Source organism: Pleurodeles waltl, chromosome 1_1 (genome assembly GCF_031143425.1).
Source record: "Pleurodeles waltl isolate 20211129_DDA chromosome 1_1, aPleWal1.hap1.20221129, whole genome shotgun sequence".
In the NCBI taxonomy this organism is placed as follows: Eukaryota; Metazoa; Chordata; class Amphibia; order Caudata; family Salamandridae; genus Pleurodeles; species Pleurodeles waltl.
In genome coordinates, this window is record NC_090436.1 from 435,163,778 (window position 1) to 435,182,438 (window position 18,661).

The window sequence follows — 18,661 nt, forward strand, 5'->3', positions numbered from 1 at the left end:
CTCCCAGCTGAAAGGGGATGCTGGCTCCTTGTCTGTGTCGGTAGCGGAGCTATAGTGATGTCACTGAAGCAATTTAGTTCCCCCTTCAGCTCCCTACCATCAGTTTTTATTCCTCGCTTTTCAGTTCTGGCCCGGAGCTACTCTCCTCAGTTGAGGTGATTTGTTTTTGCTCTCCATAAATTTACTTCATGCATTTCACTTACGAATATGCCCCCACCAAAAAAGTCCAGATTTAAACACTGCGGTGGGTGTGAAAGGCAGGTACACATCACTGACACACATGACTGTGAGGCACAAGTTGTTGTGGTGTGACTTGTGCTGTCAAAGGAATCCAAAGGCTATCAAGGAGAGGCAGGTCAAGCAAGAGATCACCAGGCAAGAGATCACGATTGTAGCAACAATCAGAGTCATGATCCAGGTCTGCTTCGATCTTTGTGCTGCTGTTGAGGTCCTCCAAGGATAAGAGAAAGAAACACAAAAACAAGTATTAGTGAGTGATTCTTCAGGAGAACCCATAAGGTTATGGGAAGTATAGAGGATTTCCTAATGAAGGTACGGTGGAGTAATGGATTTGGGTATTTTTTACACTACGTTCATGTTCTCAAGTTTGTTGGAATACATAAAAAAACTTATTTTTTAAACACCAAGATATAATACAGAAAAGTTAAAGATCTAGAAAAAAGACAGTTATTGTAAAATATATTGTGGAAAATAAATGTTTGTAAAAGAAATTGGTAGCGGAGACCTGAGCTTCAATCTGTTCTGGTTTGCTAAGTGCTCATCTAAAAAAGTACATCTTATTTGTCTTCAACCTTAAAAGAGGTAGAAAGTCTCCTTCAGGAAGTAGACATTTTGTGTTTTAAATGCCCTTTATTATTCCTATTTCATTGTCGTGATAGTCCTCCTAATCCTACCATCCATTTTGATGGAATTTAATTTTTCCTTGCTTGAAGAGTATACCTTTTCATACTTTTGCAATCAAAATCTTTGTCTGTTTTTTATGATGAGAGACGAGCATTCCAGTTTTATTAACCCCTCCGCTGCCCGGCCTTATTCCCTCCTGTGCCAAGCCTTTTTTTGGGTATTTGGGGCAGTTCGTGCTTAGGCCCTCATAACTTTTTGTCCACATAAGCTATCCACTCCAAATTTGTGTCCTTTTTTCCAAGATCCTAGGGATTGTGTTTTTTCCCCCTGAAAATTGCATCAACAAAGGGTTTGCAGTGCTAAAATCACCAGCTTTCAGAGACAGGCAGCCTTGAATCAGAAAACCACATTTTTCAATACAATTTTGGCATTTTACTGGAACATACCCCATTTTTTCTATTTTTGGTGCTTTGAGCCTCCTTCCAGTTAGTGACAGAAATGGGTGTGAAACCAATGCTGTTCCCAGGAAGCTAAACATTTCTGAAAAGTAGACAAAAGTCTGGATACAGCTATGGGTAATTTGTGTAGATCCTACAAGGGCATCCTACAGAAAATAACAGCTGAAATAAAAAAAATATTGAAATTGAGGTCAAATAAAACAGCCATTTTTCTCCACGTTTTACTCTGTAACCTTTTCCTGCAATGTCATATTTTCAAAAGCAATATACTGTTATGTCTGCTAGACTGTTCTGGTTGTGGGGATATATAGGGCTTGTAGGTTCATCAAGAACTCCTGGTACCCAGAGCCAATAAGGGAGCTGCACCTTGCAACGGGTTTTCATTGTATACCGGGCAAACAGCAATTCATTTGGTGAAATATAAAGAGTGAACAATAGGTATCAAGAAAACCTTTGTTTTTCCAAAATGGGCACAAGATAAGGTGTTGAGAAGCAGTGGTTATTTGCACATCCCTGAATTCCGGGGTGCCCATACTAGCATGTGAATTACAGGGCATTTCTCAAATGGACATCTTTTTTACACACTGTCTTATATTTGGAAGGAAAACATTTTGAGAAAAACAAGAGGCAATAACACTTGTTAAGCTATTCTGTGTTTTCCCCAAGTCTCCTGATAAAAATGGTACCTCACTTGCGTGGGTAGATCTAATGCTCGCGTCAGGAAACGCAGCATAGACACATCACATTTTTAAATTGAAATCTGACTTGTTTCTTTCAAAGTGCCTAACTGTGGATTTTGGCCTCTAACTCAGCCGGCACCTAGGGAAACCTACCAAACCTGCACATTTCTGAAAACTAGACACCTAGGGGAATCCAAGATGGGGTGACTTGTGGGGCTCTCACCAGGTTCTGTTACATAGAATCCTTGGCAAACCTCAAAATGTGGTTAAAAAAAACATTTTTTCCTCACATTTCGGTGACAGAAAGTTCTGGAATCTGAGAGGAGCCACAAATTTCCTTCCACCCAACGTTCCCCCAAGTCTCCCAATAAAAATGGTACCTCACTTTTGTGGGTAGGCCTACTGCCCGTGAAAGAAAATGCCCCAAAACACTATCTGGACACATCAAAATGATCAAATACAAAACTACCTGTTTTTGCAGGGGGGCACCTGCGTTTTTGGTCCTGGGCTCAGCAGCTATCCAGGGAAACCTACCAAATCCAGAAATTTCTGAAAACTAGATGTCGGAAGTTGGCTCTGTATGTGCTATTTCAAAGTAAGGAATAGCATGCACAGAGTCCAAGGGTTCCCCTTAGAGGTAAAATAGTGGTAAAAATAGATAATACTAATGCTCTATTTTGTGGTAGTGTGGTCGAGCAGTAGGCTTATCCAAGGAGTAGTGTTAAGCATTTGTTGTACATACACATAGACAATAAATGAGGTACACACACTCCGAGACAAATCCAGCCAATAGGTTTTTGTATAGAAAAATATATTTTCTTAGTTTATTTTAAGAACCACAGGTTCAAATTCTACATGTAATATCTCATTCGAAAGGTATTGCAGGTAAGTACTTTAGGAACTTCAAATCATCAAAATTGCATGTATACTTTTCAAGTTATTCACAAATAGCTGTTTTAAAAGTGGACACTTAGTGCAATTTTCACAGTTCCTGGGGGAGGTAAGTTTTTGTTAGTTTTACCAGGTAAGTACGACACTTACAGGGTTCAGTTCTTGGTCCAAGGTAGCCCACCGTTGGGGGTTCAGAGCAACCCCAAAGTCACCACACCAGCAGCTCAGGGCCGGTCAGGTGCAGAGTTCAAAGTGGTGCCCAAAACACATAGGCTAGAATGGAGAGAAGGGGGTGCCCCGGTTCCGGTCTGCTTGCAGGTAAGTACCCGCGTCTTCGGAGGGCAGACCAGGGGGGTTTTGTAGGGCACCGGGGGGGACACAAGCCCACACAGAAATTTCACCCTCAGCAGCGCGGGGGCGGCCGGGTGCAGTGTAGAAACAAGCGTCGGGTTTTCAATGTTAGTCTATGAGAGATCTCGGGATCTCTTCAGCGCTGCAGGCAGGCAAGGGGGGGGTTCCTCGGGGAAACCTCCACTTGGGCAAGGGAGAGGGACTCCTGGGGGTCACTTCTCCAGTGAAAGTCCGGTCCTTCAGGTCCTGGGGGCTGCGGGTGCAGGGTCTCTCCCAGGCGTCGGGACTTTGGATTCAAAGAGTCGCGGTCAGGGGAAGCCTCGGGATTCCCTCTGCAGGCGGCGCTGTGAGGGCTCAGGGGGGACAGGTTTTGGTACTCACAGTATCAGAGTAGTCCTGGGGTCCCTCCTGAGGTGTTGGATCTCCACCAGCCGAGTCGGGGTCGCCGGGTGCAGTGTTGCAAGTCTCACGCTTCTTGCGGGGAGCTTGCAGGGTTCTTTAAAGCTGCTGGAAACAAAGTTGCAGCTTTTCTTGGAGCAGGTCCGCTGTCCTCTGGAGTTTCTTGTCTTTTCGAAGCAGGGGTAGTCCTCAGAGGATGTCGAGGTCGCTGGTCCCTTTGGAAGGCGTCGCTGGAGCAGGATCTTTGGAAGGCAGGAGACAGGCCGGTGAGTTTCTGGAGCCAAGGCAGTTGTCGTCTTCTGGTCTTCCTCTGCAGGGGTTTTCAGCTAGGCAGTCCTTCTTCTTGTAGTTGCAGGAATCTAATTTTCTAGGGTTCAGGGTAGCCCTTAAATACTAAATTTTAAGGGCGTGTTTAGGTCTGGGGGGTCAGTAGCCAATGGCTAGTAGCCCTGAGGGTGGGTACACCCTCTTTGTGCCTCCTCCCAAGGGGAGGGGGTCACAATCCTAACCCTATTGGGGGAATCCTCCATCTGCAAGATGGAGGATTTCTAAAAGTCAGAGTCACCTCAGCTCAGGACACCTTAGGGGCTGTCCTGACTGGCCAGTGACTCCTCCTTGTTGCTTTCTTTGTTCCCTCCAGCCTTGCCGCCAAAAGTGGGGGCCGTGGCCGGAGGGGGCGGGCAACTCCACTAAGCTGGAGTGCCCTGCTGGGCTGTGACAAAGGGGTGAGCCTTTGAGGCTCACCGCCAGGTGTCACAGCTCCTGCCTGGGGGAGGTGTTAGCATCTCCACCCAGTGCAGGCTTTGTTACTGGCCTCAGAGTGACAAAGGCACTCTCCCCATGGGGCCAGCAACATGTCTCTGGTGTGGCAGGCTGCTGGAACTAGTCAGCCTACACAGACAGTCGGTTAAGTTTCAGGGGGCACCTCTAAGGTGCCCTCTGTGGTGTATTTTACAATAAAATGTACACTGGCATCAGTGTGCATTTATTGTGCTGAGAAGTTTGATACCAAACTTCCCAGTTTTCAGTGTAGCCATTATGGTGCTGTGGAGTTCGTGTAAAACAGACTCCCAGACCATATACTCTTATGGCTACCCTGCACTTACAATGTCTAAGGTTTTGCTTAGACACTGTAGGGGCACAGTGCTCATGCACTGGTACCCTCACCTATGGTATAGTGCACCCTGCCTTAGGGCTGTAAGGCCTGCTAGAGGGGTGTCTTACCTATACTGCATAGGCAGTGAGAGGCTGGCATGGCACCCTGAGGGGAGTGCCATGTCGACTTACTCATTTTGTTCTCACCAGCACACACAGGCTTGTAAGCAGTGTGTCTGTGCTGAGTGAGGGGTCTCTAGGGTGGCATAATACATGCTACAGCCCTTAGAGACCTTCCCTGGCATCAGGGCCCTTGGTACCAGAGGTACCAGTTACAAGGGACTTATCTGGATGCCAGGGTGTGCCAATTGTGGAAACAATGGTACATTTTAGGTGAAAGAACACTGGTGCTGGGGCCTGGTTAGCAGGGTCCCAGCACACTTCTCAGTCAAGTCAGCATCAGTATCAGGCAAAAAGTGGGGGGTAACTGCAACAGGGAGCCATTTCTTTACACTAGACCACCGAGGGAGTCCATGGAGGTGTGACTTGCGTGGTTCCCCCAATGTTTTCTTACCCAAAATCCTCAGCAATTCTCAAATTTTAGCTAAAAAATCGAATTTTCCCACATTTCTGTATGGGATCACCGCACCGGGACAAATTTCCTACCATCCAACGTTCCCCTCAGTCTCCCTGTAAAAATTATACCTCACTTGTGTAGGTCGGCCAACTGCTTGTAACATGGAAGAGCCAGAAATATGTAGAAATTGAGGGGGGAACTAAAGCGGGTCCAAAAGTACAGTTTGAAAAAAAACATTTTTAGTCTGTCAAGTGCAGCAGAATTTTCATCGGTATAGATGAGACAATGCTGGGTGGTAGGAATTTTGCAGATACCGAAAGGTTCCATCACAAAAGTGTGGGAAAAATGTGTGAATTCCTGCAAAGTTGGAGGATTGCAGGGCATTGTGGGTAAGAAAATGGTGCGGGGTGCATGTTAAGCATAGCACCCTGGCATCGCCCAGATGTTTAGTTTTCAGATGTGTCTAGGTCTTGTGAATTTTTCTACATGGCAGGGTCCCAAAGTGCAGCCCTCACCATTCCAAGTGGGACGATTTTGAGAGTTAGCCAAGCTCTCATGGCCCAAATGTAAAACCAAAACCCAAAATAATCAAATGTCCTCTTGCTTGCCGTGGGATGAGATGTTTTAGTGTGCTGGGGGAAAGCTGAAAGACAGTTACCCTCTTCAGTCAGGGTGGGGGCATAACCAGGCCCATACTGGTTGGTAGCCAAAACCCCACTATTTTTTTATTTTTTATTCCCTGGCATCTAGTAGACTTTCTGACATCCATAGTAGACTTTCTGACATCCCCCCTCCCCCCCCCCCCCTTTGCAGGTGTGGATCGGGGGTAATTGCCCCATCTGCCCACTGGTGGGCAGACCAACTTTGGCCCAATCTATTTGGGGTGGGGGTATGGCCATACCTCCACCCTCTTAATTTGAAGAAAAAAAAAATCTTCCCTGGTCTTTGGTGGGCTTTGATGGGCCTTCCAAAAATATGGCCAAAAATAATGTGCCCCCATGGGGAGCGACCCTTGCCTAAGAGGCTGCTCCCCCCAAGCAAAACACACACACACACACACACACACCAATCTCTGGTGCCTAAGTGGTTTCTAATAAAAATAGGCTGATCTGCCCCCAAGGGGGGCAGAAATGGCCTATAATAAATTTGTACCCCCAGGGGAACGACCCTTGCCTAAGGGGTCGCTCTTCTTGCGTGAAATTGATGCAAAAAAAATAAAGATCCCTGTTGTCTAGTGGTTTCTGCAACAATTTTGGCGCTGGTGGTACCCTGACAGATTCAGTGCTACTTGCCACTCTTACAGTGATTCCTGATCCTGGTAAGGATCCTAAGCGGTGTTCCTCGTACCAACTGATTTCCTTACTAAACGTTTGTAGGAAGTTGGCTCTGTATGTGCTATTTCAAAGTAAGGAATAGCATGCACAGAGTCCAAGGGTTCCCCTTAGAGGTAAAATAGTGGTAAAAAGAGATAATACTAATGCTCTATTTTGTGGTAGTGTGGTCGAGCAGTAGGCTTATCCAAGGAGTAGTGTTAAGCATTTGTTGTACATACACATAGACAATAAATGAGGTACACACACTCAGAGACAAATCCAGCCAATAGGTTTTGTTATAGAAAAATATCTTTTCTTAGTTTATTTTAAGAACCACAGGTTCAAATTTAACATGTAATATCTTGTTTGAAAGGTATTGCAGGTAAGTACATTAGGAACTTTAAATCATCAAAATTGCATGTATACTTTTCAAGTTATTGACAAATAGCTGTTTTAAAAGTGGACACTTAGTGCAATTTTCACAGTTCCTGGGGGAGGTAAGTTTTTGTTAGTTTTACCAGGTAAGTACGACACTTACAGGGTTCAGTTCTTGGTCCAAGGTAGCCCACCGTTGGGGGTTCAGAGCAACCCCAAAGTTACCACACCAGCAGCTCAGGGCCGGTCAGGTGCAGAGTTCAAAGTGGTGCCCAAAACGCATAGGCTTCAATGGAGAGAAGGGGGTGCCCCGGTTCCAGTCTGCCAGCAGGTAAGTACCCGTGTCTTCGGAGGGCAGACCAGGGGGGTTTTGTAGGGCACCGGGGGGGACACAAGCCCACACAGAAATTTCACCCTCAGCGGCGCGGGGGCGGCCGGGTGCAGTGTTAGAACAAGCGTCGGGTTCGCAATGGAAGTCAATGAGAGATCAAGGGATCTCTTCAGCGCTGCAGGCAGGCAAGGGGGGGCTTCCTCGGGGAAACCTCCACTTGGGCAAGGGAGAGGGACTCCTGGGGGTCACTTCTGCAGTGAAAGTCCGGTCCTTCAGGTCCTGGGGGCTGCGGGTGCAGGGTCTTTTCCAGGCGTCGGGACTTAGGTTTCAGAGAGTCGCGGTCAGGGGAAGCCTCGGGATTCCCTCTGCAGGCTGCGCTGTGGGGGCTCAGGGGGGACAGGTTTTGGTACTCACAGTCGTAGAGTAGTCCGGGGGTCCTCCCTGAGGTGTTGGTTCTCCACCAGCCGAGTCGAGGTCGCCGGGTGCAGTGTTGCAAGTCTCACGCTTCTTGCGGGGAGTTTGCAGGGTTCTTTAAAGCTGCTCCTTTGGATAAAGTTGCAGTCTTTTTGGAGCAGGTCCGCTGTCCTCGGGAGTTTCTTGTCGTCGTCGAAGCAGGGCAGTCCTCAGAGGATTCAGAGGTCGCTGGTCCCTTTGGAAGGCGTCGCTGGAGCAGAGTTCTTTGGAAGGCAGGAGACAGGCCGGTGAGTTTCTGGAGCCAAGGCAGTTGTTGTCTTCTGGTCTTCCTCTGCAGGGGTTTTCAGCTAGGCAGTCCTTCTTCTTGTTGTTGCAGGAATCTAATTTCTAGGTTCAGGGAGAGACCTTAAATACTAAAGTTCGATGGCATCTGTCGCTGTAGATACGCATGTTCTGCAATAGCTCGCCATCTGGTGTTGGGCCGGAGTGTTACAAGTTGTTTTTCTTCGAAGAAGTCTTTCGAGTCACGGGACCGAGTGACTCCTCCTTTTGTCTCCATTGCGCATGGGCGTCGACTCCATCTTCGATTGTTTTTTTTCCGCCATCGGGTTCGGACGTGTTCCTGTCGCTCCGAGTTTCGGAACGGACAAAATAGTTAATTTCGGAAGATTTTCGTCGGTATTGTTGCGTTCGGGATCGGCGTACTTAGATTCAACACCGCATCGAAGATCGAAGAGCTCCGGTGCCCTTCGGGGTAGTTTTTCGATCCTCCGTCGGGGCCTGGTCGGCCCGACCGCGTGCTGAGGAACGCCGATGGAACGGACCCCGTTCCGTTTCTGCCCCAAATGCCACAATAAATACCCCTACACAGACCAACACTTGGTCTGCAACCTGTGCCTGTCACCTGAGCACAGCGAAGACACCTGCGAGGCCTGTCGTGCGTTCCGGTCCCGAAAAACACTCCGAGACCGTCGAGCCAGAAGACTTCAAATGGCGTCCGCACCGACAGCCCGACGGGAGTTCGAGGAACAGGAGGAGGAAGGTACCTTCTCGATCCAAGACTCAGACTCCGAAGGATTCGACGATACACAAACCGTGAGTAAGACGTCGAAAAACACACAGAGAAACATTTACAAGGCCCAGGGGACGCCACTGCCACCAGGCCATGGCTCGACCCATAAATTCGGTGACCGACCGTCGGCACCGAAAAAGGCCAAAACAGTGCCGAGATCGTCCGACTCCGGTCGAGACACCGGCACGCAGCCTTCTCGGGACCGAGAAAGTGCTGGAAACAAGCCTCGACACCGAGATACCGGTGTGGACACGGCTCGACGCCGAGACAGCGGCACCGAAACAGATCGACGCCGAGAGGTTTCGGCCCCGAAAAGGAAAAAAGTCACCTCGGAGCCGAAAAAACACGCAGACAAAGTTTCGACGCCGAAACAAACTGCAAGCGACCCAGCTTCAGGCTCTTATACAGAAGAGCACTCGCTAACCTCCCAAATGCAAAAGCATAGGTTTGAGGAAGAGCTACAAGCAACTGATGTGGACCATACGCAAAAGCGTATCTTCATTCAGCAGGGGACAGGAAAAATAAGCACCCTTCCCCCCATTAGGAGAAAGAGAAGGTTGGAGTTCCAGACGGAACTAGCACCACAACCAAAAGTGGTTAAAAGAATTACACCACCACCCTCTCCTCCGCCCGTGATTAACGTTTCACCAGCACAAACTCCATCTCACTCCCCAGCTCACATCACCATGAGCCAGGGTGACCAAGATCAGGACGCATGGGACCTATACGACGCCCCAGTGTCAGATAACAGCCCGGAGGCCTACCCTACAAAGCCATCTCCACCAGAAGACAGCACCGCGTACTCTCAGGTGGTGGCTAGAGCAGCACAATTTCATAACGTAAGCCTCCACTCAGAACAGGTCGAGGATGATTTCTTGTTCAACACACTCTCCTCCACCCACAGCTCCTACCAAAGCCTGCCTATGCTCCCTGGTATGCTCCGGCACGCAAAAGACATATTTAAGGAGCCGGTCAAAAGTAGGGCAATCACACCACGGGTGGAAAAGAAGTATAAGCCGCCTCCTACGGACCCGGTTTTCATCACTACACAGCTGCCACCAGACTCTGTTGTTGTAGGAGCAGCTAGGAAAAGGGCCAACTCTCACACATCTGGAGATGCACCACCCCCAGATAAAGAAAGCCGCAAGTTCGATGCAGCTGGTAAAAGAGTCGCAGCACAAGCTGCAAACCAGTGGCGCATCGCGAACTCCCAGGCACTACTTGCGCGCTATGACAGAGCCCACTGGGACGAGATGCAACATCTCATTGAACATCTGCCCAAGGACTTCCAAAATAGGGCGAAACAAGTGGTTGAGGAGGGACAGACCATCTCCAACAACCAGATACGTTCCTCCATGGACGCTGCAGATACAGCTGCACGGACAATTAATACATCTGTAACTATCAGACGGCATGCATGGCTCCGAACGTCTGGATTTAAACCAGAGATTCAACAAGCAGTTCTCAATATGCCTTTTAATGAAAAAGAACTGTTCGGTCCAGAAGTGGACACAGCGATTGAGAAACTCAAAAAAGATACGGACACTGCCAAAGCCATGGGCGCACTCTACTCCCCGCAGAGCAGAGGGAATTACAGCACATTCCGTAAAACGCCCTTTCGAGGGGGGTTTCGGGGTCAAAGCACACAAGCCAGCACCTCACAAGCAACACCGTCCACTTACCAGGGACAGTATAGAGGAGGTTTTCGGGGACAATATAGAGGAGGGCAATTCCCTAGAAATAGAGGGAGATTTCAAAGCCCCAAAACCCCTACTACTAAACAATGACTCACATGTCACTCACCCCCTCCACACAACACCAGTGGGGGGAAGAATAGGTCATTATTACAAAGCATGGGAGGAAATCACTACAGACACTTGGGTTCTAGCAATTATCCAACATGGTTATTGCATAGAATTTCTACAATTCCCTCCAAACATACCACCAAAAGCACAAAATTTAACAACACACCATTCCAATCTCCTGGAGATAGAAGTGCAGGCACTATTGCAAAAGAATGCAATCGAATTAGTGCCAAACACACAAATAAACACAGGAGTTTACTCACTGTACTTTCTGATACCAAAGAAGGACAAAACGCTGAGACCAATCCTAGACCTCAGAGTAGTGAACACTTTCATCAAATCAGACCACTTCCACATGGTCACACTACAAGAAGTATTGCCATTGCTAAAACTACACGACTACATGGCAACTTTAGACCTCAAGGATGCTTATTTCCATATACCAATACACCCATCTCACAGGAAATACCTAAGGTTCGTATTCAAAGGAATACATTACCAATTCAAGGTACTGCCTTTCGGATTAACAACCGCACCAAGAGTCTTTACCAAATGTCTAGCGGTAGTCGCTGCACACATAAGAAGGCAGCAAATACATGTGTTCCCATATTTGGACGACTGGCTAATCAAGGCCCATTCGTTCATACAGTGCTCAAATCACACAAATCAGATCATACAAACCCTCTTCAAACTCGGGTTCACCGTCAATTTCACAAAATCCAAAATTCTGCCACGCAAGGTACAACAATACCTGGGAGCCATAATAGACACATCAAAGGGAGTAGCCACTCCAAGTCCACAAAGAATTCAAAATTTCAACACCATCATACAACGCATGTATCCAACACAAAAGATACAGGCAAAGATGGTATTACAACTCCTAGGCATGATGTCATCATGCATAGCCATTGTCCCAAACGCAAGACTGCACATGAGGCCCTTACAACAATGCCTAGCATCACAGTGGTCTCAAGCACAGGGTCACCTTCTAGATCTGGTGTTAATAGACCGCCAAACTTACCTCTCGCTTCTATGGTGGAACAACATAAATTTAAACAAGGGGCGGCCTTTCCAAGACCCAGTGCCACAATACGTAATAACAACAGATGCTTCCATGACAGGGTGGGGAGCACACCTCAATCAACACAGCATACAAGGACAATGGAACGTACATCAAACAAAACTGCATATCAATCACCTAGAACTGCTAGCAGTTTTTCAAGCACTAAAAGCTTTCCAACCAATAATAGTTCACAAATACATTCTCGTCAAAACAGACAACATGACAACAATGTATTATCTAAACAAGCAGGGAGGGACGCACTCCACGCAGTTAAGCCTGCTAGCACAAAAAATTTGGCATTGGGCAATTCACAACCAAATTCGCCTAATTGCACAGTTTATACCAGGGATACAAAATCAACTCGCAGACAATCTCTCTCGAGATCACCAACAGGTCCACGAATGGGAAATTCACCCCCAAATTCTGAACACTTATTTCAAACTCTGGGGAACACCTCAGATAGACTTGTTTGCGACAAAAGAGAACGCAAAATGCCAAAACTTCGCATCCAGGTACCCACACAAACAATCCCAAGGCAATGCCCTATGGATAAACTGGTCAGGGATATTTGCTTACGCTTTTCCTCCTCTCCCTCTCCTTCCTTACCTGGTAAACAAACTCAGTCAAAGCAAACTCAAACTCATATTGATAGCACCAACTTGGGCAAGGCAACCCTGGTACACAACGCTGCTAGACCTATCAGTGGTACCCTGCATCAAATTGCCCAACAGGCCAGATCTGTTGACACAGCACAACCAAAAGATCAGACACCCAGATCCAGCATCGCTGAATCTAGCAATCTGGCTCCTGAAATCCTAGAATTCGGGCACTTACAACTTACCCAAGAATGTATGGAAGTCATAAAACAAGCAAGAAGGCCATCCACCAGGCACTGCTATGCAAGTAAATGGAAGAGGTTTGTTTGCTACTGCCATATTAATCAAATACAACCATTACACACAACTCCAGAACATGTAGTGGGTTACTTGCTTCACTTACAAAAATCTAACCTGGCTTTCTCTTCCATTAAAATACACCTTGCAGCAATATCTGCATACCTGCAAACTACCTATTCAACTTCCCTATATAAAATACCAGTCATTAAAGCATTCATGGAGGGCCTTAGGAGAATTATACCACCAAGAACACCACCTGTTCCTTCATGGAACCTAAATGTTGTCCTAACTAGACTTATGGGTCCACCTTTTGAACCCATGCACTCCTGCGACATACAGTTTCTAACCTGGAAGGTGGCATTTCTCATCGCCATTACTTCCCTGAGAAGAGTAAGCGAGATTCAGGCGTTTACTATACAGGAACCTTTTATACAACTACACAAAAATAAAGTCGTCCTAAAGACCAATCCTAAATTTTTGCCAAAGGTTATTTCACCGTTCCATCTAAATCAAACAGTGGAACTTCCAGTGTTCTTTCCACAGCCAGATACCGTAGCTGAAAGGGCACTACATACATTAGATGTCAAAAGAGCATTAATGTATTACATTGACAGAACAAAAAACATCAGAAAGACTAAACAACTCTTTATTGCATTTCAAAAACCTCACGCAGGAAACCCAATTTCAAAACAAGGTATAGCCAGATGGATAGTTAAATGCATCCAAATCTGCTACCTTAAAGCTAAACGACAGCTGCCCATTACACCAAGGGCACACTCAACCAGAAAGAAAGGTGCTACCATGGCCTTTCTAGGAAACATCCCAATGCAAGAAATATGTAAGGCAGCCACATGGTCTACGCCTCACACATTCACCAAGCACTACTGTGTAGACGTGTTATCCGCACAACAAGCCACAGTAGGTCAAGCTGTATTAAGGACATTATTTCAGACTACTTCCACTCCTACAGGCTGATCCACCGCTTTTGGGGAAATAACTGCTTACTAGTCTATTGCAGAACATGCGTATCTACAGCGACAGATGCCATCGAACTGAAAATGTCACTTACCCAGTGTACATCTGTTCGTGGCATCAGTCGCAGTAGATTCGCATGTGCCCACCCGCCTCCCCGGGAGCCTGTAGCAGTTTGGAAGTTACCTTCAATTATTTATATATGTATCATCTCAACCTTAAATAGGTGCATACTTAGTCACTCCATTGCATGGGCACTATTACTACAATTCAACTCCTACCTCACCCTCTGCGGGGAAAAACAATCGAAGATGGAGTCGACGCCCATGCGCAATGGAGACAAAAGGAGGAGTCACTCGGTCCCGTGACTCGAAAGACTTCTTCGAAGAAAAACAACTTGTAACACTCCGGCCCAACACCAGATGGCGAGCTATTGCAGAACATGCGAATCTACTGCGACTGATGCCACGAACAGATGTACACTGGGTAAGTGACATTTTCATTTAAGGGCGTGTTTAGGTCTGGGGGGTTAGTAGCCAATGGCTACTAGCTCTGAGGGTGGGTACACCCTCTTTGTGCCTCCTCCCAAGGGGAGGGGGGCACATCCCTAATCCTATTGGGGGAATCCTCCATCTGCAAGATGGAGGATTTCTCAAAGTTAGAGTCACTTCAGCTCAGGACACCTTAGGGGCTGTCCTGACTGGTCAGTGACTCCTCCTTGTTGCTTTCTTTGTTTCCTCCAGCCTTGCCGCCAAAAGTGGGGGCCGTGGCCGGAGGGGGCGGGCAACTCCACTAAGCTGGAGTGCCCTGCTGTGCTGTGACAAAGGGGTGAGCCTTTGAGGCTCACCGCCAGGTGTTACAGCTCCTGCCTGGGGGAGGTGTTAGCATCTCCACCCAGTGCAGGCTTTGTTACTGGCCTCAGAGTGACAAAGGCACTCTCCCCATGGGGCCAGCAACATGTCTCTAGTGTGGCAGGCTGCTGGAACCAGTCCGCCTACACAGACAGTCGGTTAAGTTTCAGGGGGCACCTCTAAGGTGCCCTCTGTAGTGTATTTTACAATAAAATGTACACTGGCATTAGTGTGCATTTATTGTGCTGAGAAGTTTGATACCAAACTTCCCAGTTTTCAGTGTAGCCATTATGGTGCTGTGGAGTTCGTGTAAAACAGACTCCCAGACCATATACTCCTATGGCTACCCTGCACTTACAATGTCTAAGGTTTTGCTTAGACACTGTAGGGGCACAGTGCTCATGCACTGGTACCCTCACCTATGGTATAGTGCACCCTGCCTTAGGGCTGTAAGGCCTGCTAGAGGGGTGTCTTACCTATACTGCATAGGCAGTGAGAGGCTGGCATGGCACCCTGAGGGGAGTGCCATGTCGACTTACTCATTTTGTTCTCACTAGCACACACAAGCTGGTAAGCAGTGTGTCTGTGCTGAGTGAGGGGTCTCTTAGGGTGGCATAATACATGCTGCAGCCCTTAGAGCCCTTCCCTGGCATCAGGGCCCTTGGTACCAGAGGTACCAGTTACAAGGGACTTATCTGGGTGCCAGGGTGTGCCAATTGTGGAATCAAAAGTACAGGTTAGGGAAAGAACACTGGTGCTGGGGCCTGGTTAGCAGGCCTCAGCACGCTTTCAATTCAAAACATAGCATCAGCAAAGGCAAAAAGTCAGGGGGTAACCATGCCAAGGAGGCATTTCCTTACAACGTTGATGCAAAATATTTTGAGGCCATCTTGGTGCACAGACCAGCGCCATAAATACAGAGCCTGGTAGATCCTGACCAAACTAGGTTTGCCCCGGAAAGGGAATGTAGTGACCACACAATGCATGTGTGCCATCTCCTAGACAAAATGCAATGTTCCGGCAGTCTGGCCTTTCTCCTATCTATCAGCACGGAGAAGGCCTTTTGCCCCGTCCATTGGCCTTTTCTTCATGCTGTTTTGCAGCAGGTGGGACTGGGTCCACAATGTTGTCAGTGGATTCAGTGTTATTACAATTCAACACAGGCTAGAGTACGGGGTCAATGGTATCCTGTCTCAACCCTTCCCTATTGCCCAAGGAACCCCACATGGGTGCTTGCCCCCTGTCACCTTTATTATTTGCTGTGTACATGTAGCCGTTCGCAGAACCAACACGTCATTACCCGCATATTTCAGGCATTCGGAGGTGAGGCAGAGCATATAATCATGCTTTACACAGATGACGTTCTCTTGACTCGGTCTGACTCTTGTACATCGTGCAGTGATGGGGGAGTTAGAGGCCTTGGAAAAGCCTCTGGTTTTAAGACTAATCTTCAGAAATCCGCCATCCTGAATTTGACCCTCTCTGGAGACACCCAAACACAGCTACTGTCTGACTTTACCTTCCAGTGGCCTGCTCAAGAGATCACATATCTGGACCCCCCACCAGCCTGCCATGGCTGTTTGTTCCTGGCCTGGCAGGAGGCCATAAGATAGGTGACCTGTTTAACTAGACTGGTGTCATGGACTTCCCACAGCTCCAGGCAGCTTTTGGGATCCCCTCAACAGACTGCTGGCAATATCTGGCTGTTCGCCACTGGCTAACGCAACTCTGGCTTCGCCCTCATGCTGGCTGACCCCCTTTGAAAAATGGTTTCTCACCCGTTCCTCTGACAAGCGACTCCTGTCCAATATATATGCTTTTCTTACTGCCCCACGAAAGCCTCTAAAGCTGCCCGCACTGCGTCCTGGGATGGGGGATTGTGAACGCACCATTGGGAATGGAGATTGGAATGACATCCTTCACCACGCCTGTGCCTCGACCCGCAATATCACAAGCAAAGATGTTTTTTTTAAATCACTCAGTATTGGTATTACACACCAGCCAGGATTGTTCAATGGAATGCAAGCAAAAACGGTGCATGTTGGTGCCACTGTGGACAAATGGGCGCACACACACAGCTGCTATGGCAATGCCCCAAACTTGATCCGTTTTGGAATGAGTTTCTGGCCACGGTCAACGACATGTTCGACATGGAAATTCCACCATTCCCCAGCTATGTTTTATTAGGTCTCCCTAATCCCTTGATATACTCACTTAAGTCCCCCAGGGGGTGGGCGATCACTTGTGCGTTAGGTGCTGCTAAACGAGTTCTTCTGTCTAGGTGGGATATGGATGACATTCATTTGCTTCTGCACATACACAAGCTATGGGGGTTGCTAGGAATGGACAACCTGACCACAGTGGTGACTCACACTCGAACCATTTTTTATAAGACTTGGAGCCCCTGTCTTAGCTATCTCTCGAAAGAGTTCTGTGAATTGTCATGCCTGCTAAACATGCGGATCCTCCGCCTGACCCACACAGACCAAGAGCACCCTGTGCCTTTGAACTGATGGCCTCCTCCCTCATACGCATTCCAGCCATCACGGCAGCTAGACTGGTGTCTAATATTCCTCCCTCTTTCTCTCTCCTTTCCCCTCTCCCCTTACTCTTCCTGGCTTTGTCAAACCCCTGTTTCTGTTTCTGAATTTAGCTTGCTCTTCTTCTAGCCCTTGGCTGTCTACCGTATACATTCCTACCGGCTGGTTGTAGATGGGCTATTATTCTATTTTGGTTACCCTGTTAAAACTAATAAAACAGATCTTAAAGCTCAAAGATAGACTCTATGGGCAATACCTTTTCGTAAGTGCTGGCAGTGGCATCCTGACGATGGGCTGGCACTTAATGTGGTGAGGTTCTCCACATGTTGATCTAGGTCCAGGCATAACAGGAGTTTCTTCTTGCTGTCTTTGTATAGCGAGAATGTCGCATTCTAGCTTGATGGACAGACCGTTCAGTCGTTTTCATGGATTGTTGCCTCATACTTCATCAGGCTTTTACCAAGGCTAGATCTTCTTCTAAACGAGCTGGTGAGAGGGAGAGATTGTGAGAGAAAGAGAGATTGTGAGAGAGGGAGAGAGTGTGTGAGAGCGATTGCTTGAGAGATTGAGAGAGAGTGAGATTAAGAGAGGTTGAGATTGGGAGAGCGAGATTGGGAGACCGAGGTTGAGCTAGAGACTGAGATATATATAATAATATATATCTACATCTATAGATATAGATATGTGTTGCGCTACCCAGGGCCCTTTCATTCTGTATAGAAGAATTCTGAGGATACCCTCGCTAGGAAAGTGTTACATTATAAGGAACATTTCTTTCTTTGCTACTGCTGGGTTTTGAAGCACAATTCTCACGTAAATTACTTTGTAGTCTATTAGCTGAATGGCATGCTTCCTGCTTAGTTGGAAAAGATTAACAGACTCTTTTCTGTAAATTAACATTGATTTAATTCAACAGGTTTTCGACTCTGGAATAAATATGACTGCAAGCCCTTTACTATTAGTGGAGTGCATACTCTACATAAGATCATCTGTGTGGGTGGTGGGAGCTGATTAAAGTGACCCACTTCATTACATCTCAAGAAGCAGTTCACTAGGTTGAGGCAAATCATAGTACATTAAAAATGAACATTGATTGTCATTTGTTAATTTTGGCCTACAAGAAACCACTGATTTTTCAGGAATACTCTGTTTTGTTTTTCAATGCAGCCTGGGTCTAAAGTGAGCGATGCTCCTCCCTTTTTATCAGGATGGCCACCACCATTCCCTTCAGGACCTCCAGTAAGTTGTGATTGTGCATTTAATAAAGTGGGAGTACCATTAATACCTCTGACTGAACAATGTTTGTTGGTTATCTGTTATGGTTTATTTGTTGGATCCTGTCCTCATTGCAAATATGAATGAATACCTTAAAACACTTCCTGGTGAAAAACCACACCTTCATAGGCGATACCCATGTTTGGTCTTTCTAGGGTCTCAAACATGTGGATTCCGGTGTGTTGCAAAATTATCCAGTTTAACCATTTTCTTCTGCATGTCTTACCAGATGGGGAAATTTGGAGGATCCATCACACTTTTTAGCAACCACCTTAACTGCTGGAAAGTTAAAAAAAAAAAAAAAAAAAAAAATGTGTTTCTCAATGCCTACACCCAAATCCTTGTTGCCCTGACTTCTGCAGCTGCAGCAGTGGTCTACATACATAACATTTAGAGCCAACGAGAAGCAAACAAGACGTTCCCGAGTTATTACTTTTAT

At 47.1% G+C, this 18,661-nt stretch overlaps 1 protein-coding gene across 2 annotated transcripts in view; it reads left to right on the forward strand.

Annotated features, from left to right (window-relative positions):
• The window catches only part of LOC138284934 (survival of motor neuron protein-like), a 347,932-nt gene that overhangs the window by 140,176 nt on the left and 189,095 nt on the right, over nucleotides 1-18,661 (forward strand). For both annotated transcript variants that reach the window (XM_069224276.1, XM_069224285.1), the window contains exon 6: nucleotides 18,115-18,186. In XM_069224276.1, coding sequence (XP_069080377.1) covers nucleotides 18,115-18,186 — 72 coding nt within the window. The remainder of the gene's footprint in view (nucleotides 1-18,114; nucleotides 18,187-18,661) is intronic.